General features: G+C 46.7%; 1 protein-coding gene across 3 annotated transcripts in view; it reads left to right on the top strand.

Annotated features, from left to right (window-relative positions):
- The window catches only part of GLI3 (GLI family zinc finger 3), a 216,133-nt gene extending 201,440 nt beyond the window's left edge, over window positions 1-14,693 (top strand). For all 3 annotated transcript variants that reach the window (XM_075054424.1, XM_075054405.1, XM_075054415.1), the window contains exons 12-15: window positions 14-178; window positions 2,694-2,984; window positions 6,254-6,581; window positions 7,761-14,693. In XM_075054424.1, coding sequence (XP_074910525.1) covers window positions 14-178; window positions 2,694-2,984; window positions 6,254-6,581; window positions 7,761-10,051 — 3,075 coding nt within the window. In that variant the 3' untranslated portion in view covers window positions 10,052-14,693. The remainder of the gene's footprint in view (window positions 1-13; window positions 179-2,693; window positions 2,985-6,253; window positions 6,582-7,760) is intronic.
- Window positions 14,694-23,116: the final 8,423 nt, after the last annotated feature.

Below are 23,116 nucleotides of genomic sequence, written 5' to 3'. Positions count from 1 at the left end.
TACTTGTCTGCAGTTTGAAGGTTGTACAAAGGCCTATTCCAGACTAGAAAACTTGAAAACGCACTTGAGATCTCACACTGGAGAGAAACCATATGTGTGTGAACATGAAGGCTGCAACAAAGCTTTCTCCAACGCGTCCGACAGGGCCAAGCACCAAAACAGGACTCATTCCAATGAGGTAAGTAAGCACAGCTTCAAAAGAACAATAAAATTTGGTGTTGAACAGACTTACAATGTGGTCATAGCAATTTATTACAGAGGACAGGCACAAAAACCCTCAGCAACCTGAAAGGAATGTAAGTTCTAAATGGCTTTTACCAGCACAATCATTCCATGTCATACACACCTAGAGAGGCTGCGGGTCATTTTATTAAGTGTAAGAGAGGTTTGAAGGAGGGGTCTAATGGAAACACATGGTTTCCCTGAAAAGCTGGGATGGTTTTTCCCTCCCTCTTCTTGCCTTGTCCCTATTTTATTGCCCTATTTCAGGTTACACAGGGAGTGACATCATCTCAGTCTCATATCTTGGAGCCCAGTCTCTCCTCCTTGACCTGTCCCTATACTCCTTCACCTCTAGCCTAAACCTGGAAGTACTGGAAGGGCAGGACATACCAGCATGGTGACTGTGTGGTGTGGAAACCATAGCAGCTCTATCCATTTCCACAAGGCTTGTATCCTTCTCTAGCTGTCTGTCGCAGGCATTCACTAGGGCTGGCAGAATCTCCTGGGAGCATCCATCTTCTTCCAGTCCCCTGGTCCCTGCAGCATCTCTTGAGTCATAAGGGAAGCAGAGAGCATTGCACATCTCTGAGTTTGCCCTGTGCCTGCAGTGTGTGCTCTCAGCAGCCCAACTAACAACTGCACTGAAGCCCAGCAGCAATTTTGTGAATTGTCACCAAGGTAAAAGGAAGTTCACCAAGTCTCACCAATAGCTGACTGAGCTTTTTTTTCATTCAGTGTCTGAACCAATCTGTTTATTGCCTAGTTGATGAGTAAGATCCTCTCAAACTTAAAGACATGACCCGTACTGCCTGTTTTTTAAGATCAGGATTTCATGTCTAACAGTAAGTCACCAAGAAAAATTCTCTGCTGCGCATCATTTCTGGTAGGTACAGCCACAAGGGCAAATGAAAAATTGCCTTCACCATTATTTCACAAAGACACAGGCTAGTATTCTTAGGCAGTGTATACTGATGGACTGCCATAAATCCTGTGGAAAGCGCAGACCCGATTCAGCACTTCCTTGCAGTGCCATTTTGGTTGTAAGTAGGTAACCTATAGACAGATTTAAAAGCAGCTGATATGTCTTGATGCAGGTGTGCCTTACACATGTAGAAGAGAGCTAGCTGACTCATACTTCCATGGCATCTTGAGAAAACCTGCTTCAGTAGCTCAGCATCAACTTTAAATTGCTCATGATTGACATTTTTGCTCATATTCAAGTCAATGGGAGTGTTTTCCTGCTGACATCAGTGGAAGCAGGCTCAGGCCTTAGACATTCATGAAAAAACTACATTTGTCAAAGGCTCCACAGTGCCATGTGTAAGCAGACAGAGAACCCTTTTGAGGAACTCTACATGAGGGTCCTATTTTTTTTTTTTTTTCTTGAGGGCTAGTACAAATAAGACTTTAAAATAGTAGTTTTTTGGTAACAATTCAGTAATAAAAGTGAGTGAATGATACTTTGTTTCCTGAGGCAATTGAAGAAGGGCTCAACTCTTCTTTCTAATCCTCTCATAATACAAGAACAAAGTCTTTGTTAAATTATAAGACAGTAAATTTACTTTATTCTACATTGCTTAGTGAACTAGAGAAATTCACAGACAAAGGAAGCAAGCTTTAAAAAAACCTGAGTGATTATTATGCTAGCAGCACTAATAGTAGCAGCGCCTATATTGCTGCATCGTGAAAATGCTTATGGTACTGTATCCTGTGCTTTGACATTATACTGGTGATCTGAAGGAGCCAGGAAAAAATGCTTCCTCAGATAATTCTGCCTGAACAAATGTCCCAAAGTGTTTTGAAGGGGGTTGTTTGCCTCTGAATGTCAAGGAGTAGGTACTGGGCATACTAGAAACGGAATCAAACTGCTGAGGGCAATGGATAGGATAGAAATTAGGCCAGTCTTCATAAATTGCCATAGCTCTGTTGATTCTTCTGCTATGATAAATCAGAGCTGTGCCAGTTCATATCATGAGAGGCTCTGCCCTCTGTAAACTATGCAGCATTAATGGGTACCTTCACAACTAAGGGGAATTAATAGGTTTGACTAGGTGCAGTCACAACTTGATAGGACAAGGGGTAATGGCTTTAAACTGAAAGAAGGTAGATTTAGATTAGATGTAAGGAAGAAATCCTTTACTGTGAGGGTGGTGAGGCACTGGAACAGGTTGCCCAGAGAAGTTGTGGATGCCCCCATCCCTGTAAGTGTTCAAAGCCAGGTTGGGTGGGGCTTTGAGCAACCTGGTGTAGTGACAGATGTACCTCCGCATGGCAGGGAGGTTGGAACTAGGTGATCTTTAAGGTCCCTTCCAACCCAAACCATTCTTGATTCAGTCACTGTAAAGACCATAAATGAGATAACAAATTCACTGTGAAAGCGTGTAACTGTAACATCAGCTGTGCTCTAAGTTGCTCTTCAGGAGTCCCACTTGGAATTAAATCTAATTCAAGTGTTTTTCCTGTCTTGGCAGAAACCGTATGTTTGCAAGATACCAGGCTGCACAAAGCGCTACACAGACCCCAGTTCTCTCCGGAAACACGTGAAGACCGTGCATGGCCCGGAGGCACATGTCACCAAGAAGCAGCGGGGAGATATCCACCCAAGGCCTCCGCCACCGAGAGACCCAGGCAGCCACTCTCAGACCCGGTCACCAGGCCATCAGACTCAGGGTGCAATTGGTGAGCAGAAGGACCTCAGCAACACTACCTCAAAGCGTGAAGAATGCCTCCAAGTGAAAGCAGTCAAGTCAGAAAAACCAATGGTATGCAACACACTGTGCCGCTCCCTTTGTCCTTTTTCTTCTTGCAACCAGTTAATAATCCCTTTATGAAATGCTCCAGCCCATAAACTCTAGCTCACAAGGTTAGGTTTTGTGAGGTTTTCTTTTTCCTTTACATTGTAAAATGTTTTCAAAGCCTAAGAAATAGCAAATAAAAAGATTACATCTAGTCTGTACAATATGCAGTAAGTGCAGTGTTGGCAACTCTCACAATAATTGTTTCTCTTAAAGCTCCATCTTTTGGAATCAGCATATTATGAGAAAATCACAGTTTTCATTTTTAAAAAGGCATTTTTTTCCACTCTCCTGTTTACAGAAGTTAAGAGAACGTGAATCCTGCAAGCTCAAAACCAGAATGCAAAAAAAAACAAGTCCAAAAGACTAAAATTATGATATTGATGATGATAATTTTTGGAGAACCTGGGGAAACAATCAGATTTTAGGGGCTTGAGGTTGTCGGGTCATGGATCAAACTGAAGCAGGATAAATTGACTTTCTAAAACAGCAGGAGGAGATCTTTTGATAACATTTGATCTCTATCGTGATGTGACCTCTTATGTTAATCTGATACTTAATTTAACTTGACCAAGTTAACCTAATTCCAATTTAACTAAATTGAGCTGAACTAAGAGTCTCTGCAGGTCTTTTCACTGGTTTACCTTAATGTATTTCATTAAACCAGTATAGCCTTGAACATTGAAAGGACCTTATTCCATTTTTTGACATGCTATCTTAAATAAAGAAGTTCTTCTTTCATTTGCCTGCATTTCATGTGCCATCCATCCTCTCCACAAGGCTTAAAACTAGTGAAGACAGTCACTCCATCCTCTTCCAAATCTGGGTCTACAATTCAACTGGACCCAACCCTTGGGAACTAAAAATATGAGCCCTCCAAATTCTGCTTGTACTGTTAATCATGCTCCCATTCAAAGTGATTACTCACTGAAATACGAGTTTACTGCTATATTGTGCCTAAGGCTTATACCCAAACTGTGGAGTATTAATCCTAAATTCAGAAACTTCCAAGGCCCCAGGGTTAACTCCCACTGAAGTCTAAAGGAGATCCTCTGCCATCTTTGGTGATAGCTACCATAGATTACGAAGGAACAAAACCCATTCCCCTCTTGCTTAGCTAGGTAAATCTGTAGCATTATTGAGGCATGTTGAGCGTAGATGGTTTTAACATAAATAAAATTTGCAGGAGAGGGGTATTGATGCTGATTGCTTACATAGTATTAAATATTTCTCACTGAAAAATATCTTCTAAAAACAATTCTGTATTTCCTGCTTTTCATTGCTTGTATGAATTAAGATATATTTTCTATTTTTCAACTAATCCAATGTCTTTTCTGTCTAATGCTCTTAAATGTCTTGTTCTAACTTCCTAAGGACAGTGGGTAATAAGGTGAGGGCATTTTAACTTCTCTGCTGTTTTTCTTATTGCAACATTATTTATGTCTTTATTTTAGCCTTCTGCCTGTTGTCCAATCATTCCTTTATTTAGTAATGTGCAATCCATCAAACTCATTCCCAAATGTAATGTGCTGTGAGCATTTTGCAACACTTGACATGTGAAAATCTTATATTGGTGACATGTCTTCAGAAATGTCTTCACACCTTCCCCTGTAGATGAGACATCCATTTTTTTCTGTATTGCACATCTAGAAATGTATGTTCCCCATAACACAGTTCTTATTTCTGTAACCTGCCTCACTGTGATTTTGACATGTGGCTACAAGAACAGGCTTCTGACCATTATTAGTCTTCTTCATATGGCATGGAACTATTGTCCAGAAGCACAAACTCTCTTCTGTATAATCACTGTTATTTCTATTCTTGTCACCAAATGTGCCGTGGCCAGGATTTGCAAATGAACTTGCTCAGTGTAGCCTCATAAATTCTAAATATCATCATTCAAGTTAGAAATAATAAAGTAGTTATTGCATCTTAATAGACTCCTCAGGGACATATGAAGCTACAGTAGTGCCATGAATCTGTGTCTTCATTCACTGATGTTAAAAGTGAGAGCCATCACTGCTACTTCAGAAATCTAGCTAGCATTTGTCGGTGAAATGTACATAAAAATCACAGGCTGGCAGAAGAAAATTAACAAAAACACAGCAGAAACCCCAAAAGTGAATTACTTATATGAAACTGTTCTTGGGAGCAAAATGATACTGCATGCCCCGCTGATTTGTGATCACACTGATACAACCTACAGTGAGATACTACGTCCAGAGACTTCTGTCTGTCTTGCTGTCTGTTTTGGCTGTCAGTCTGTCTGAGTGTTTCAGTTTGTCAGAGAAATTTTCCCATTCTTTTACAAGAACTTGTTGAGTATAAAAAATAAATCAAGCCCGTATTACCCCACAGCAAGAATTCTGCTAGAGCAGCAGGGAACACTGTCTGTTAAGAAAGAAGCTATTGTGGCGGGTTTATATCCCTGTAGATTAGCAGCAGTCTGTACTGTGTGCTTAAATTCTTAAATTTAAAATCTTAAATTCTAATGAAACAAAGGATTTGATTGAGTAGATGATCACCTTCTTGATTCAGGGCAGGGGTGGTATAAGTTAGGTATAAGAGGAAGTATAAGTTAGACCCTAGTGCTGCTAGGGTCACAGGACGCTGATAGTATGATCTAGTCTTTTTTTTCACTGACGCTCTGTCCCTGTTTCATTACATGCCAACATTTCAGGCCAACCACTGCTCGTAACAATGAGCCTTAAGCCTGGAAAATACGTATGTTCTTTAGCCACAAGTCTAATTAAAAAAACCCGAATTCCAGTGTTGTTGGAGTCTTGTTTGTTTGTTTGCTTGCTGCAAGCCTAGCAGTGTAAATTAGACCTCGTAACATGGCTGAATTCTGATTTGGTTTATTGAGCTGCAGCTTCAATTGGGAACAGCACATATCCAAGTTAAAGTATCCATACATACATGCTCACGAATGACATGAAGTGGTAGAAGCAATTATGGGAATAACTGAAATAAATGTCCCATGTAGATATAATGTATACTATCAGCAAGATATTAAAGTGGACTTTAATCTCGAGTTTTTCAATGGCATTCACTGCAGTTAAAATCAGTATCTAGAAAGCCTCTTAATGAATGATCACTGTAATCATTTAATGCTAAACTTTTCTTTACATTTGGTTTTCTTTGGCTCAATTTAGACCCACATTTGATGCAAGTGCTCTTGTTAACATTGTTTGCTTAATCCTCATGTTCTTTTGTTACTTACTTCACTCCAACAGACATCTCAGCCAAGCCCTGGTGGTCAGTCTACATGCAGCAGCGAACAGTCCCCCATCAGCAACTATTCCAACAATGGGATCGAGCTTACTCTGACCGGTGGTGGTAGTGTAGGAGACCTCAGTGTCATCGACGAAACCCCAATCATGGATTCTACCATTTCCACAGCCACCACAGCACTTGGCTTACAGGCCAGGAGGAATATGACAGGGACCAAATGGATGGAGCAAGTGAAATTAGAAAGGTTGAAACAAGTTAATGGAATGCTTCCAAGACTGAACCCCGTTCCACCTTCCAAAGCCCCAACCTTGCCGCCTCTCATAGGAAATGGTGAGATACACATAACAGGAGCAGTAACACTTTTTGTCCTTAAATTCGTTGCTTCCCAGCTCAAACTTGCAACCCTTGCAAAAGAGTAGTGCAGCTTATGAAACTCGGGAGCTGTGAGAATTGTTCATAAATTGATCACTTTCTGTTTGTCCCCTCATCACAAGTCCTACTACCCACCCTAAGAGAAGTCTGATAGTCCCATGTTTTACAGAACAGGGGGCAGCAAGGGAGCCATGCATCATGTTTTAAATATTCCCTACAGTTAAAGGTTTGGACCTGAGATCATCATAATCCTGTCTTGTTTTGAGGCAAGGCAGATGAAATAAATACCTGCCAGTTTATCGTATGGAAGTGTTTCAGATGAGGCCTTAGCAAGGCACCCTTTGCATAGATGTGTTGGGCTGCCCTTTAAATAAACCGTTTCCACACATATGGATAATCATATGTACAGATACTACTGCTACAAAGGGCAGATATCCATGACTGGGAGCAAGGCGAGATTGAACTCTGAATAGTTGTTTTCATACAAGGAGCTGCTCTTTGCCAAAATGTATGTCCCTGCTGCCTCTACATTGCCTACGACGTGCCTGTAGGTTTCTGCACTCCACCCAGCAGTGACAGCTCAGGTTTTCTGAAACCTGTTCAATCGAAAGAAACCACGTAAAATTAAGAAATGTATTCTGTTTGCTTAAAAACAAATCAAAACAAGGAAACCAGCAAAGATGTTTTGCAGTTGTTAGGAGTTATTTCAAGAATATTTCAAGATGTCTTAGAAATGACCTTGAATAGCCTCCAATTTGTATATTTTGCCATTCCATGCAAATGCCTGTTCAATTATATTTTGCCTATAAAAAGCTCCCTTATGAATGTGTCTTTCTGGCACATCAGTCAGCATAGCTGCACTGCAGTCTGGAGCACTACACCAGCTGATGACAGTTTGTGGCTATGGCCTATAAATTTTGTGTTGGGATTCACACTGAAATGTTACTCTTGAGTCTCTGAATTAGCTTTTAACCTAAGGACACAGTTTTTATCCCTACTTCTTTCTTGAAAGAGCACTGCTATGAGTTGCTGTGATGATGCAGGCTCTTCCTCTACTCCCCTTACTACTTTACTGGGTGTTTTCTGTACCAGTTTCTGGGTGGTGCCCCTTTGTTTAACTGTGAATTTTACCTCTAGGTACCCAGTCGAACAGCAGCTGCAGTGTAGGAGGATCCATAACTATTCTGCCGAACAGGAATGAACTTTCAAGTACGGACATCACTGTGTTGAACATGCTGAACAGGAGGGACAGCAATACTAGCACAATCAGTTCAGCCTACTTGAGCAGCCGCAGGTCCTCTGGAATCTCACCTTGCTTCTCCAGCCGGAGGTCCAGCGATGCCTCCCAGGCGGAGGGAAGACCGCAGAACGTGAGTGTTGCAGACTCCTATGACCCCATCTCAACGGATGCCTCCCGGCGCTCCAGTGAAGCGAGCCAGTGTGATGACCTGCCAAGTCTTCTCAGCCTCACCCCCGCCCAGCAATACAGGCTGAAAGCTAAATATGCAGCAGCTACTGGTGGACCCCCACCAACTCCACTGCCTAACATGGAGAGGATGAGCCTCAAAACAAGGATGGCACTCTTGGGTGACTGCAGGGAGTCTGGAGTATCTCCACTGCCTCCAGTGAATGCCCCTCGAAGATGTAGTGATGGTGGGGCAAATGGTTACAGCAGGAGGCATTTTCTGTCTCATGATGCTCTAGGAAACGGGACGAGGAGAGCCAGTGATCCAGTAAGAATGGCCTCCGACAACCTCTCTGTCCCTAGAGTCCAGCGTTTCAACAGTCTTAATAGCTTTAACCCTCCTGCTTTGCCTCCATCCATGGAAAAGCGCAACCTTGTTCTTCAGAACTATACCCGTTCTGAGGGTGGCGTCTTCCGTGGCTTCAGCTCCCCCTGTCCTCCAAGCATCAGTGAGAACGTTGCCCTGGAGGCTGCTACAATGGAAGCGGGTGGCAGTCTGAATGATGAGGATTTCCTGCCAGATGACGTGGTTCAGTATCTGAATTCCCAGAACCAGGGCATGTATGACCACTTGTTGAACAATGTCCTAGACAGCAACAAAATGCATCACAGCTCAGTGTTAGGAAACAACAACCCCAGCAACTTTGACCAAGCCCCTCCACCGAGCAGTCAGCAGGCAGGTTCCGAGGCAAACAAGAGTGACTTGCCCATTCAGTGGAATGAAGTAAGCTCAGGAAGTTCTGACTTATCTCCTTCGAAACTGAAATGCGGTCAGCGCTCAGCGGTGCAGCAGTCGCGGGCCTTTGGACTGTATAACAATATGATGGTTCAGCAGCAGAACCTGGAGAGAAGCAATGTGGCCCAGCAAAATGGCTATCAGAACCTGGTGGAGAACAATGGTTCCTACGGTTTACAGCAAAACACGGTTCTTGGCAGCGGAGCCGGTAATTCTTTCAGCGTGCAGCCCAATAAGCCTTACAGTGAAAGTATCGGCAGGCAAGCAATGATGTCTGGGGCAATGGACAATTCCTGTGGTATGGCAGTTCAAGGGCAGAAGCTAAGAAGCAGCAACGTGCCAGTGAGTGGGAACCAACAAAATTTCGGCCATCCCATGGCATCCAGTGATCAAGCCACCAGTATGGCAAATGGGATGCAGAACAGGAATATCATTGAACAGGAGTATTTGCAAAACCAACCAGTCGGAGATGGCATTCCTTACCAGGGAGTCAATCAGTCCGGTCAAATGATGCTAGGGCAGGTTAGTCCTACCTCACAAAGCAGCCTGTATCAAGGGCCTCAGAGTTGTCCACCAGTGTCTCACACCATTGGTAGCCAGCCTTCAGGTTTGTTGGTGGCCAAAAGTTACCAGCCGTGCTCTAATTACAGTGGCAACAGACGGCAAAACATGTTGAGAAACAACCTGGCACAACAGCAAGGACATATAAGTGATGGCAACCAGACATACAGGGTAAACACCATTAAGATGGAGATGCAAGGTCAATCACAGCAGTTCTGCTCTAACATGCAGAATTACTCTGGTCAGTTATATGACCAAACCACAGGCTTTAGCCACCAAGCTATGAAAACAGGTTCTTTCTTTGGTTCAGAAGCTAACTGCCTGCTGCAGGGGACTGCTACTGCAAACGCATCTGAGCTTCTTTCCCCGGGGGCTAACCAAGTGTCGAGCACAGTTGACAGCATTGACAGCAACAGCCTAGAGGGTGTGCAGATTGATTTCGATGCTATCATAGATGATGGGGACCATGTCAGCTTAATTTCGGGAGCCCTGAGCCCGAGTATCATTCAGAATCTCTCCCGCAATTCCTCACGCCTCACCACTCCCCGAGCGTCTCTTACATTCCCAGCTATGCCCGTAAGCACAACCAACATGGCTATTGGGGACATGAGCTCTTTGTTGACCTCACTTGCAGAAGAAAGCAAGTTTCTTGCTGTTATGCAATAGACTTAAAAAAAAAAAAAAAAACAAACAAAAACAAAAAACAGAAAACCCTTAGGAGATAACAGATGAAAAAAAAAGACTCATATTTTTTAGTTGTGTATGTATTTTAGCAATCTCATCTCACCTAAATGGGATGTGTTTCAAGTATATTCCTTTTATGGAATAAGGACTCTGAAAACCCTAAAGTGTTCTAGGGAGAAACTGTCTTCCATTTCAGTTTTGAATCAGTATTGCTACACCCATTCCCCCTCTCTCTCTCTTTTCTCTTTCCCCCTTTTTGAACGTCTGTATGCTTCCTTTTTCTTTTTTTTTAATTGTAAACCAATGTAAACGTGTGAAGTGCATGTTTTTGTTTTGTTTTGGGTTGTTTTTTTAAAGAAAGGTCTGATGAAATGACTTTGCAATTTTCTGTTACTCAAAAGAATCTAGACCTTGTAAAACTGTTGCAACTTTTCCCCTTAAACGTATAGGCACAAAATAACCAGGCACAATGTGAAGTGAGCATACAGTGATTAAATCCTTTCTGGATGCATGGGACACATCGCACTGAGGTGGACAACCAGTTTAGAAATGCACTGCCATGGTACCCTAGGCTGTAGTTTCAGAGTCATGGAGCACAAGAAATTAGGAGGTTCAGGCAAATAAGAAATGTAAAACCATCAGCCCTTTGATGCCTAGCAAATGTTTAACACATTTGTAAACACACACACTGATAGCTGTCACTGCCTTGCATAATGATACTGAGATTGTGTCATGTTTAATCCATTTCAGAGGAAGGGAAGGACCAGAAATCTATTCTTAGTCCAACTCTCATCTTTTGCAGTATTTGGTATTCTGTTTTCCAGCCTTCTTTTTTAAATGACTGGATAGTAAAATTATGGGCATGTTTGGTGATTTGGGTAGTCTATAATGCCTTCATTGCATACCACATTTGTGGAGAGACTATCGGGGTCTTATGGAGTATTTAATACAGTGAAATAACAAAATTGCAGTATTCCATACTGGGGACTTGGGGTTTTTTTAAATGCAAATTGTTGAGATGTAATTTGCTGAGCCACTGGTTCTTATTCACAGTAACAAATCCTTTGCCAGGAGAACTGTCTTGTACATCCCTTCTGGCACATACAGCTTCGTGGATGGATCGTATGTTTTCAAATACGTTAATACCCATTGACATAACACACAGTTACGGCTTCAAGAGCATCATGGTCATGGCATGTAAAACAAGTAGAAAACGAATGGCCCAGTTCTCAGACTAGCCAAATAAATCAAAGTGATTGCAAGCAATCTGAGAATCCTAAATGTTTTTCCACTGTATCCAGGCTTTACAAAATTAAGACATTTAAACTGCCATTAAAAATAGCAAAGAAACAAGCGGAACAGCAAGTATGTCTGGTAAACTAATTAAAACTGAAAAAGACCAGCCCAACCTCTCTCTCTTGGTGACACCAACATGCATTTCTTTTCTTTTCAAAGCAAACCAGTGGGTCAATGCCCAAGCTTAGTTACACCAGCAAAAATTGGAACTAACACACTGTGGTCATGAAGCTATTTGCTGGTAGAGGTGAATGGCATTTGCTCCATAAGTGCTAGGTCTTCTAGCATGTTTTTTGCTGTGCTGGGCTCCATGTCTGCAGCCCTGAACACACAGTGCTCCTGGGTAAACAGGTTGGGATGGAGAACAGTTACAAGCCCAAGGTTTAAGTTCACCCACTCCTAGAAGCTGCATGCAAGTCCAGCCCTTCCAGACTTCTCAGTTAAATCCTGTTAGTAAAATGCTGCTACAGGATGTAAATGGTGCAGGCATTTACAGTCATGGATTTGATGTCTGTAAGGAGCTGGTGTTAGAGTAGACATACAATGAAAAGGGAGTGTGGTCAACTTTGAAATAAAGATAAACTGTAGCCCAGTCAAAATTAGGATTAGCACCAGAAGGTGATTTCTGCAGGCTAGAAGGCCATAGCACTCATTTTTTTGACTGTAAAAAAAAGGTGAAATACCAGCTGATTCAGGGCATGGCATTTGAGGAATGTATAGGAATACAACCTCAGTGAAGCTGTTGGGTAACACTGATCCATTATCAGCTGTTAGAATCAGAGGAAGAAGCTGTAAATCAGTAGGAAAACATCACAGGAATCCGGTGCTGAGGCCATATTTGGGCTTATCATAGCACATACCAAGTGATTTGCACTGTGAGCTGGAATGTTGGAAGTGGAGACAAATGTAAATATCCTATAGTTTTTATCATCATCCAGCTGCTGTCTTTCTCCGCATCTTTAGTAAGCATTTCTTCCTTCCTCTGTCTCATGCACGCATATTCCCCTGTCCTGCTCTTTGCCCTTTGCTGGTTCCCCTCCCGACCTCCCTGCCCATGACCAGCTATCACAGCCCTCCTGCAGTGGTCCCTGGGCTGCACGGGGAATCGGGCACAGCTCACCACGGCAAATGGTTGGTTTGCTGTTGCAGCGTGGCAAAGCTGCTCCCTGTTGCGCTTCCATCGCCCGGCAGCAGCCCTGTAGAGACCCGCTGCCTATAGGCAGCCCTTGCCCCTGCCCTGCTGCAGGGGTGAGGAGGGATGTGTCCGGCCAGGCAGGTCACCACCGGCGGAGGGATGCGTGGGTGGCCTCGCCGTACACTGCAGCGCTACGATACGGCTCACACCCCTGCGGAGAAACGGCAGTGTATGCATGAGGAAAGGCTGTGCTGGACGTGTTTCAGCTGGTTCTCTCGGTAACCAATCGCTGGCTGTTTATTAAGCCATCAATTACATGTTTATAAACAATTTCAACAGGGAAACTTATGACCAGCTTGGGAGTAGGTGGCTTGGAAGAGAAGCCTTTTATTGTTATAGAGCCAATACATTTTAAAAAAAAATATAAAAAGAACCAAACTATTTTTTTAAACTCAATTTTCCAGTTCATAATTGTATTTGCTGGTCCAATTGAAGCTGGGAGGCTATTAACAGATGTGATCCATCAGAGCTTAGAAGGAGCCATTTGTATTGCTCAAGGCTAAAAGGGATTGAGTAGCTAATTTGCCTTCCTGGATTTGACAAACCTTCGTCACTCACTTACCCCTGTCTTGGGCCAACAGTGTGTCTCGGCTGAAACCACATGCTCCAAAAAGGCATCCCGTTTTGCTTTGGTGAAATTGAAGAACCAGATACTCCACCATGTCCCCAGGGAGTTTGTGCAAATGGTTTATCATTTTCACCGTTAAGTGTTTGTGCCACTTCTTACATTCATGTGTCACTTTTCGGCTTTTAGTATCTTCTTGTGCTTTTCTGGTTTATGTTTTTGGCACCTGTGAAGGTAGCAATACAGTGCAGCCCAGCTGTGTTGGGTTTTGGTTTTGTTTTGATAAGGTAGACTGGGGTCTCTGAGCATGGCACTATTAGGCTGGACACCAGCTTTCACTTGTCAGCCTCCTTCTCAATGTATGGCAGTCTGGGGAAAGTCCCACCAACATTGCTCACGTTTACTGGCACCCTTCTGCTCCTGCTCTTCCAGTTACAGAGCCAAAGCTTGCTTTTATGTATCTGGCCATCAGCTGGCATTGCCACAGCAGTTGGAAACCCACTGCTCACCCTAGAGTACTAGAAAATGCAGAAAATGTTGTGGAATTCCTATTTTTAAAGCATTGCAGCCTGAGTCTAAGTCACCTTTTCTTCTCATGGCTCTGGGGGGGTCTTCCAGATAAGTTACTGTTGTCCTTGGGTGCATCCACCTCACTCAGCCTGCATGAAGCATGCATATTTCTCCAGGCCGTTTTACGTTCCACAGAATGGGAGTCACCAGTGGGAGTTCATCCATCAGGTACACCCCCGTGGAGGAAAGGTGGTTTTGCAGAGAAGTCAGTGGGCTTCCAGCGGGGCTTTGCTGGTGAGTACGATGGCCCCATACATCCGCATGGCAGATGATGTTATGCTCTCCTTGGAGAATGGCTCCAAATGATATGTGCATTAAGATGCTGGCTGGCTCGCTCACATCCAGTCATTGCTTCCCCCCAACCCCTTGACGAAATGGCCGGTCAGCTCGCCCATGCCTGTTGCGCAGTGGCTCGTCCTTCTGAACACCAGTGTTTATATTCTCGCAATGTATGTGCCTTATTTTGCGTTGATCCTGCAAAAGAGAGGGACCAAGATGTGTTGCCAAATTTTCCTGATGAGGCTGTACTCGCCATTCAGCTAATAGCACATACCACTGTTAATAGTGTCCAAAACGTCTTGTAAACCTCTGGTATTCACGTGTTATTGTCCTTGGATTGGTGGAATGTCTCCTATGGAACAGTTACTGTTGTCAGTCCTGCAGAAGTGTAAGATAAAAATGTGTTCATTTTTTTTTCAGTTGTTTGGGCGTTTTTTTTAGTTTTTTTTTATAAAGCTTGTAATCCTTTTTTTTTTTAAAAAAAGAAAATGTGTAAATACATTTACGTACAGTAGGAATAGTGTTCGGCTGTCACGGGCCTTAGTGGTCTTCATTTGATAAACCTGCAGTTATGATCTGATGTTTCTCGAGCCTTAGGTTGATCTGAAGGGTCTGTAGAACTGTGTACATACAAACTGTACTTCTGCTTTCAGAACCACTTAGCTCTTTTGTAACAAAGAAAAAAAAATGTTTCTTACAATGTCAATAAAAACACAAAAGCCTTTGTACTTAAGTGCTTAGCTCTCAGCTTTTAAAATATCTCCTTGGGGGAGGGAGTTATTTTTTTCATTCGGCCAGAGAGCCTGGTTGCAATCAGCGTGTGTATCACTTCCACTCATGGTCGCTCGCTTTTCTGTTTCTGCTTCCCAGCCTGTTGCTTCACTTCATTCACGTTTTAAAAACCAACAGGGAAGCAAAACAGGGTGTTTACGTTCTCTCTGAAGAAAAATGGCTGAGGGGTGCTGGGTGGAGAAATAAATGAAAATGTGGTGTCACACAGATAAAATGATGGAAAGGAGGAGAGACCGACCTGGTTAATTCTGCTGCAAGAGCAGTCGTTTCAGAGGTCAAAGCCAACCTGCATTGGACTCTGGGCTGTTTGTACAGGAGCTGCGTTTTCATACCTCACTTACTGAGGGTCTCTTGCAAAGGCTCAGCCACCCATGAAGAAGCACAGAAGGATGAGGAGAAGCTCCTCTGGCTGGGTTAGCCTGTGTCCGTTCTGGTGGGTTATTGCGTGATTTGCAGAAGAACTAGATGCAGTCTTTTTCAAAGCTGGACATACTTAGTGAGTGTTCCTGTTGAGTATAGCAGTCGTGGGCGATGTCAAGTTAGTTGTGGCAAACAGTACAGAAGAAGCTGTAGCGCTGCTTAGTTTGAAGGTGACTGAGCCGTTCTCATTTCAAGACCTTTTGTTTTCATTGCTCATACCTCAGCAAGACCTGGACCACTCTTTTGAGTTGTCAGTGCTCGGCGTCTGCTTTACTCCTTCCTTGGCCAAAATAGATGAGCCATTCCCAAGGCCAAGGCAGGTAACCTTGCATTGTTATTTGCTCATCTTAACTTCTTTTTTGTTGTTGTTTTGGTTTGGATTTTTTGGGTCACTCTTCAGCCATTATTAAGTGTTTGTCATTTAGCACAGAACTTAGATTTGAGAGGGACGAAGGGTGCAAGGGAGAGGTGTAGCATGCCCAGCTGAGAAGCCAGTGAGTGAGGCAGGAGGAGAGGACGGAGAGCGGTCTGATAGGGGTGAAGGAGACCCTGCAGCAGGACAGGGGGCCTGATGGTGGCCGTGATGCCTTATCTCATGTGCTGCAACCCCAAATCCTCCCAGAGTCTGGCAGTGCTCCAGCACCAGCTTACTCTTTGGGGGGGTGGGGGACGGGGAGGGTGGCAATGGCTTCCCCCCAGCTTCCTCCACCAACAGGAGGTCAGCAGCAGGGATGGGACAAACCTCGGACAAAAACACAACAGAGCAACGGGGAAACGAGCAGGCCTGTGGGGATGGGGAGTGTCAGCAGCAGGATCCATGCTGACCACACAGCACGTCCGCCAGGGGCTTAGGAGTGAACGCGGTGCTTCTCGGCCTTACCAGCCACCTGCAGGTAGTGGGAGATGAGGGACTCCCACCTCTTAAATGCTAACCACGTAGAGACATGCACACATGTGCGTGCACGGAGCGTCGTGCTAAACAAGTGTCAGCAGGGTTGCATACCTGCTCCAATAAGGGAGCCCACGCGCGTGCACTGCCAGCCCCTCTCCGTGCTCCTTGCACCGTGCTGTCAGGCCACCACCTTTAACCATCCCCGTGCATGCTTGTTTTTCAGTTGCATCTCCTCCACCAGCTGGATCTACCTCAGGATGAATGTCAAGAAGGCAGGAGATGCCGTGGGGACCCCTGGCCTGTTTGTCCCCGTGGTTGCATGCTGCGTTGAGGATGCAGCTGAAGATGCTGCTAGGCCGTGCGAGGTCAGGCACCGGGGCCACAGCATTTGCAGAGGTGAGCACTGCTAGGGGAAGGGCTGGGCTGCAGGGCATATTTCTGGTCCTCCAGCCTGGCTTGAGACCGGGCTGATGAAGAGCTGCATGTGCAAAGCTGCAGTTGGGGGCAGGAGGACCTGTGTTTCCATGTGGTAAAACTCAGAATAATGCCAAGTGCTCAGGAAAACAAAAAATAGCAGGGCAGTCGTGGTTCGTACCATCCAAAATTAGCGGATGCTGTTGACCTTTTGTCTGTGCTTTAGTGCCAAGGCTGTAAATGAATTAATTGAATTCATTAAATTGGTTTCTTACTTCAGAAAGACATGTACCTGAGAGAACTGCAGTTTGCAAAGCCTGAAAAAAAAACAGAACAGAGAGATAAAGCACTGATCAGCGAGGCAGGAAAAACCTACCCCACAGCCCCGCCACTATCCTAAACAGGTGATGTGACATTACTACATCCAAACACAAGGGCAACACAAAATCACCCATAATGCCGGGGCCAGACCTGCCAGGGTTGGGGATGAAGCAGGGGAGCTGTGGGGGAAAAGCAGGCAGTGTGGGCCCAAGGTGGTGGTGGAGTTACCTGGCTGACTGAGTGTAAGTGATGGCACTGTAGGACAGGCCAATGTCATTTTTTTTTTCCTTTCCCAATTTTTGTGGGCTCGACTGTGCAATCTTCATACTGGTTTTTTTTTTCAGAGAGGGTAATGGGAAGGAGACGGCTTGTTCTCTGCAGGCTGAAACACAAGCCATTTGTGTTAGGAACAGGGCTTTGTTACATGATTAGTGCAATGGGAGCCCCTAGGCACCACTTCCCAGTACAAATAACTAGTATTAATAACTCTTGCTAAAATTGCCTGCTATTTAATAACCTGGGCCTCTTTCCACCCCGAGAAGCACATAACCGTTTTGTGTTTCCACCCCTCGTGTTCCCACCGTCTCCACCCATCTTCCCTCGCTGGCTTCAGAGTGGCCCCATGCATTTCCCTGGAAAAAAAGGAGCAGGTTTGGGCAAGGAAGAAGGAAGGGATGGCATTTAACAGGAATCCCCGCACCCTGTGTCTGCCTTCACGTGCACCTCCTTGCCTGCCCCCTTCATGGGGTACATCCCCTGCATCTGATGCGAGGCTGCTCATAGCTGCCATGTCTTGCAATCTTGGTCCCCTGTTTCACCCGTGTCCTGGGGACAGAGTGACCTATTTGATGCCTCGCCAGGGAAGCAGCCACCCTTCCTCTGATCTGCCCCGGCTGGCAGAGATGTGGTAGATCAACACTGTTACTCATGAGTGGGAGGCCCATGTGAGTCACACTTCCCTTTGCATGCGGGGTGGCTGTGGCGGGAGAGCAGGGAGCAAGCGGGCTGGACTCCATCTCCCGGCCCGGCTCAGCATGGCCGAGCATGGCGGCGGCAGCACAGTTGGGCCCAGGTGGGAGCGAGAAGCAGTGGGTAGATCAGATGGTGATGAACCATAAAACAGGATTGTTTCCCAGGGGCTGGCTGAGCTGCTCCAGCCTTTGCCAGCAGCACTAGGATGGCTGTCAGGTCTGCGAGGCGGTCTCTAAGCCACCCTGCTCTGCAGAAAAACATTTCTAATGTTCCCACGACCGGAGCGACAGAAGAGACAAATAACTTGGACAGCAACATGAAACAGTGGCAAAAATCTGGAAGACAGAGGAGAGAGAAAAAAAACAAAAACAAAAACAAGAGAGTGGAAAGCTCTATAATGACTTAAAAGAGCCCCAGATGGATATGAACCAAGAGAAGGCCAAAGACGGAAATAGTAGCACTAATTAGCTGAGCTGAACGACCCCACTCCTGCTGTACCTGAGCATCCTCCACTGTCCTCAGAGCCCCGGTGCTGCCAGCCCCATGCTAGCAAGGGGGAGTGGGAGCAGGGAGATGCTCAGGCCTGGATGCACAGAAGTACTTAAGTTCCTATAGCAACCCTTAGTGAAAACCGCAAAGCAGAGGCACCTATAGGGCTGGGCAGAGAAAGGGTCGTGGCTCCAGACAGCATCTCCTGAGGGAGGACCATGGGAAACATGTGCTTCCCACTCCTAAGGATCATTCCTGCTGCACCTTTGCTGCTGGAAGACTTCCCATTTCCATGACATGAGCAGCCAGGACTCCTAAGCCATAGGAAAAACTCAATTTGCCTGTCTTGCCTTGCGGCAGTTTTGTTTTGAGGACCTACAGCATATCCTGCAGTGCCAAAGGGTCATGGCAATGTTTTCACTGGCTAAATTCTTCATCTGCCTAGAAGGCTTTTGCTGGGAAAGGGCAGGTATGTCTCATTCCTGACCACTTCAGCCCCCAGTTCATTGCTTTCAGTAAACTCCTTCAGCTTTGGCCACACAATGGCATTGCCAGAATATGGCTCTTTGGATGGAGCTTCAAAGAAAAAAAATGGTCAGAGGCATCCCTACCCCTGCCCATCCCTCGTCCTGCTGCAGAAGCTGAACTTGAGTTCTCATCAGAGGGTTACAGAGGTAAAAGAGGGCTAAAAAAACCCAGCTCATACCTTGTGTGAAAGCAGTCATCAGCACTGAACCCTCAGAGTTGTGGAGCTCAGTGGCAAATAGGTACTTGTCAGAAGCTCCCCAAAAGAGGTGGCTGCACATCAGGCTCTTGCTTGCATGACCTGGAAGCCTCCTCAGCTGCACTGAATCCCTTGCATTCATCGCTACCCGGTGGCACAGCATCAGCGGGAGAAGGTCCCAGTGCCCATGGTGAGGCCAGGGGCTGGGGCAGCAGAAAGTGGAGGTCTGCAGGGCCACAGTATGTGGCAAGTGTGCCACAGCATGTGTGGGGATCGGGGTTGGTTCCCTTCCAGCAACACTAAATGCCAAGCTCTCCTTTGCAGTCACGCAGGGAGAAGCAACATGGCCGGTCCCCCAGGGCTGCTGTCTCCTCTTCACATCACCCTTGGAGCAGGCAAGCACCCACTGCTGACCCAGCCAGCAAGTGCGATCCCTTGGGCACCACTACTGGGGACACACCGTGCCACGCTTGGTTCTTTTATTGCTAAACTCAAATTTGTGTCACTTTGAAGTCCGCAGTGTGGTGTTCCCAACCCATGCCCACCACGTGGCCTCGCTGCAGGCTGGCACAGTGTGAGCGAGCCGGTGGCACAGCTTCTACACCTGCCCTGCATCCAGCCCTTCCCCTGCCTTGGATGCCTCTCCCTGCCCTTCCCTCCTCTTCTCAAGGCTGGGCTGTGGCATAGGGGATAAACAAAAATATTGCATGGTATTTTTTCCTTTCCTTAGCTGGTCCCTTGGAGATTGCTGCTGTTTTCTCCCAATTACAGAAAATGCTTGAAGCTGCGCAAAGGCTAGCCACACAATTAGGGAGGCAGCAATGCCTTTTTTAGCTCTGTGGAGTGCAGTCTTGAACCAGTATAACATTTCTTACTTACCTTCATGCACTGAAATAGCTTGGGTTTCAATCAGCTCTTCACCTGAGCTCTGCTTGGCATGGGCAGCCGGAAAGTGCCCAGCTCTGCTTTATCTGGAGCATCAGCAGCAGAGAAAAAGTGGGCTGGAGCACTGGCCAGCAAAATGCAACAGAGAATCCTCCTCTGCCCAGCAACCTCTCTGCTGCTGATGAAGCCAGGGCCTCTTTTGAGATGTGAGATGTCCACTTTGACTGGGATCTGTGATCACAGTCTTTGCATCTTCTGTTTGAAACACATCTGGGGTTGCCTGCGGCAGGCTCAGCTCTGCCTTTAGCAGCTCCCATAGTTTCAGCAGCTTGTGTGCAAACCCTCTCTGCCAAGCTTCATTTAGAAGCACTGGTGCAAAGGGCCTCATTTTGCAGAAACCCTGGGAAATTACAAAATCTCCTTGGACTTTTCATTGTGGAGGAGCTGCTGGTCACAAAAAAATCAAATGAAATACCAAAGCAAGTATTAAAGGCTTTGATTTATCCAGTTAAATATGAGCACTGCTGAATTTGATCCTTCTTTCTTTGTGCATATTCTCAAATAAAGTATTTTCCTTCAGGAGAGCAGGCTGCAGAGTGACAGCCCGCTCCTACACCAGGTGATGAGTTTTATGTCAATATCGCCCTGAAAACTTCAGGGTTTCCATCAGTTTTGGATGCAAATTTCCTCACTTTAAGAGAGACATGTATGGGCACATGAAAGTCAGCTCATGCCTGGCTGGTCTTGCACTGAAAAACAGAGAGCCTCAAAAAACCCAAATGCTGTTCCCAGTGTGCCCTAGATAGTGGCATTGCTTAGATTTGCTGGTGCCGCTGTGGTGTGTTTGCTGAGCATGAGTATTTGGTCAAAGTCTTTTTGCTGGTAAATGCTGGTTCACTGCAACAAAACCATCAAATTTAGAGGAAGAAAATCAAAGCAAAAGAACAGCATTTAGTCATTTTAGAGCCACCACATGCACTCAGCAAAAATGGGGCCAGCCCAGTTTCAAATCAGAGATGTCCTTGAAGGCTGCAGCCATGTATGACATCCTCAGGGCTGTGGCAGCTGGCCTCCAGGGCTAGCTCTTCCTCCTCCACCTGGGGACTATTTCATGCTTTTTGCAATACAGGAGGGCTCCAAAAAGCACGTCTGAGACACCTGGGAGGTGAGCAGCACAGCTGCCTCACCACTACTGGTACTGGCATAGCTGGACCTTGGCTCCTGGCTTTCAGGTAGCGCAGCTGGGGCAGGGAGCTGCCCCGTGCCACCCTGCTCCCAGGGCTGGAAAACCCCGGCTCTAGCTTAGGTCAGGGCAGGAATGAAAGGAAAACCTTCCTGAAAGGTAAACAAATGGCAAAAGCGAAACGATGAGCCAGCTGCCTCCCAGGAAAATCCCCCAGCTGCCGCGTGGATGGTGTGGCAACATGGCCCTGTCTACCGAGAAGCCGGGGTCCTACCTGGCAGCCAGGGAGCCGAGGGCACGGCAGCGATGCTGGCCGAGGAGAACACATCCAGCACAGCCCGGCCAGGCGCTGTCCCCATGAGTTAAGTTCAGTGGGGAAGGACTGGGGCACCTGTGTGGGACGTTTTGTGTGGGCAGCCCGGCTCAGAGCTGCAGGTTTTGATGGCAGGAGGGAAGGCATTCGCCTTGCCTCCGTCCTTCCATCCGGGAACAGAGCCAGGTGCCTGGTTCGTGCCACAGTACTGCTCGCTGTGCTGCCGCATCTCGCTCAGTTTCACGCACGTCTCCATCACACGTTGGCTTTCTGTCTTTTCATTAATCCTCTTCCAGCATTTGATGCTCACCTCTGAGGGTCAGCGGTGACCCCATCTCCCCTAGAGGTGTGTTGTCCGCCTGGGCCACAGTGATGCTCACGCATTTGAAGCAGCAGGGAAAGAGCCATCTTTGCGACCGAGGTCCCGTGGCAGCATGAGCAGTTCGGTGCTGCCACGCTGTGGGAGTCCGGCCTCACTGTGCGGTGCCGTCCCGGCTGCAGAGCCGACCTGCCCACAGAATCCCCGCCGGCCAGGGCATCCCACTCCCGCCCCGTGGGCTCTGCTCGGGACCGCTGTCCCTGTGCGAAGTGAGATCCTTAATTAACTAACTGGGGCTCTGATGCAGGGTACTGATGTGCCTCTCACTCCCTCCTTAGCCCCACTTCTGGTCTGCACCCAAGTTGTCAACCCATCGCCTGGCAAGGCTTCAGCCGCACGTTCCCAGGGGTGAGACCTCTCCAGCCTCCACCACCACCTTCCTGCCTTCCTTTTTAGTTGGTCAAACACCAGCCAGGTCAAATGCTGTGCCACAGGAGCACAGCAGAAGGTGGTGCAGGAGTCTGGCCAGGGGACACGAGTGTTATTTTGCCCTGCCATCACGCCTTCTCCGCAGGAGCATCCAGACAAGTGAATGAGGCATCCCTAGCAAACCTCCCGCTGCCTCCCAGCAGCAGCAGCAGCTCTGCCACCAAGAGGAATTTGGCAGCCATGTAGCAGCTTCTTGCAGATGCTCTAAACAGCCTTTGGGGATGGCAAGTAAGGAAAAAACACGGTTTTGCCCTGGAAGGGCCAGGGGTGACAGTTAGGCTGAGTGCAGTTACCTAAGCTGGCTGCTGGCCAGCAGAGGTAATTAATAGTGACTGCTGTATGTAAAGTAGCAGGAGGAGCAGCTTGCTTTCCCCCTGCTCCCAGAAGAGCCGGGTGGTGGCACTGCTGCTGGGACGGAGGGCTCCCGGCCGGAGGAGCAGCACCGCTCACAGCAACACCCGCGGGGCGATTTGCCGCCTCTCCCTGAGCCACACAGTGCTGCCTTGAAGGCAAACCACCAGCCGCGGCCAGCTCGGCTTGGGAAAGCTGATGGGCTGGCAGCCCAAAGCAGTGTGGAGTTTTCCGTGGTCAGTTATTGTGCTGGCGTGGCCAGGAGCTGCTATTATTAGATGGCATATGAATCACCCACACAACGGGAGTTAGCAGCCTCAGCCTGAGCTGGGCTGGACGTTTATCGGAAAAGCCCCTTTTACAGTCCAGCCAAGAGCTGAAAGTGAGCAGGGCTCAGAGAAGCCGTCTGCCCAACACCCACGTTGGCCCTGGCTGCTGCCTATTCCAGCTAAGTGGGAAGCACCGGCGCTGGGGATCTCACATGGCCCCGATGGTGTGACAGGGGGAAGAAAGGAGCGGCAAAACTGCAGCCCTCTTCATGGACTGTCAACCCCATGCAAAACATGGCAAGAGAAAAA

The sequence above is a fragment of the Buteo buteo genome, chromosome 2, assembly GCF_964188355.1.
Source record: "Buteo buteo chromosome 2, bButBut1.hap1.1, whole genome shotgun sequence".
In the NCBI taxonomy this organism is placed as follows: Eukaryota; Metazoa; Chordata; class Aves; order Accipitriformes; family Accipitridae; genus Buteo; species Buteo buteo.
This window is presented reverse-complemented; position numbering and strand designations above follow the sequence as displayed.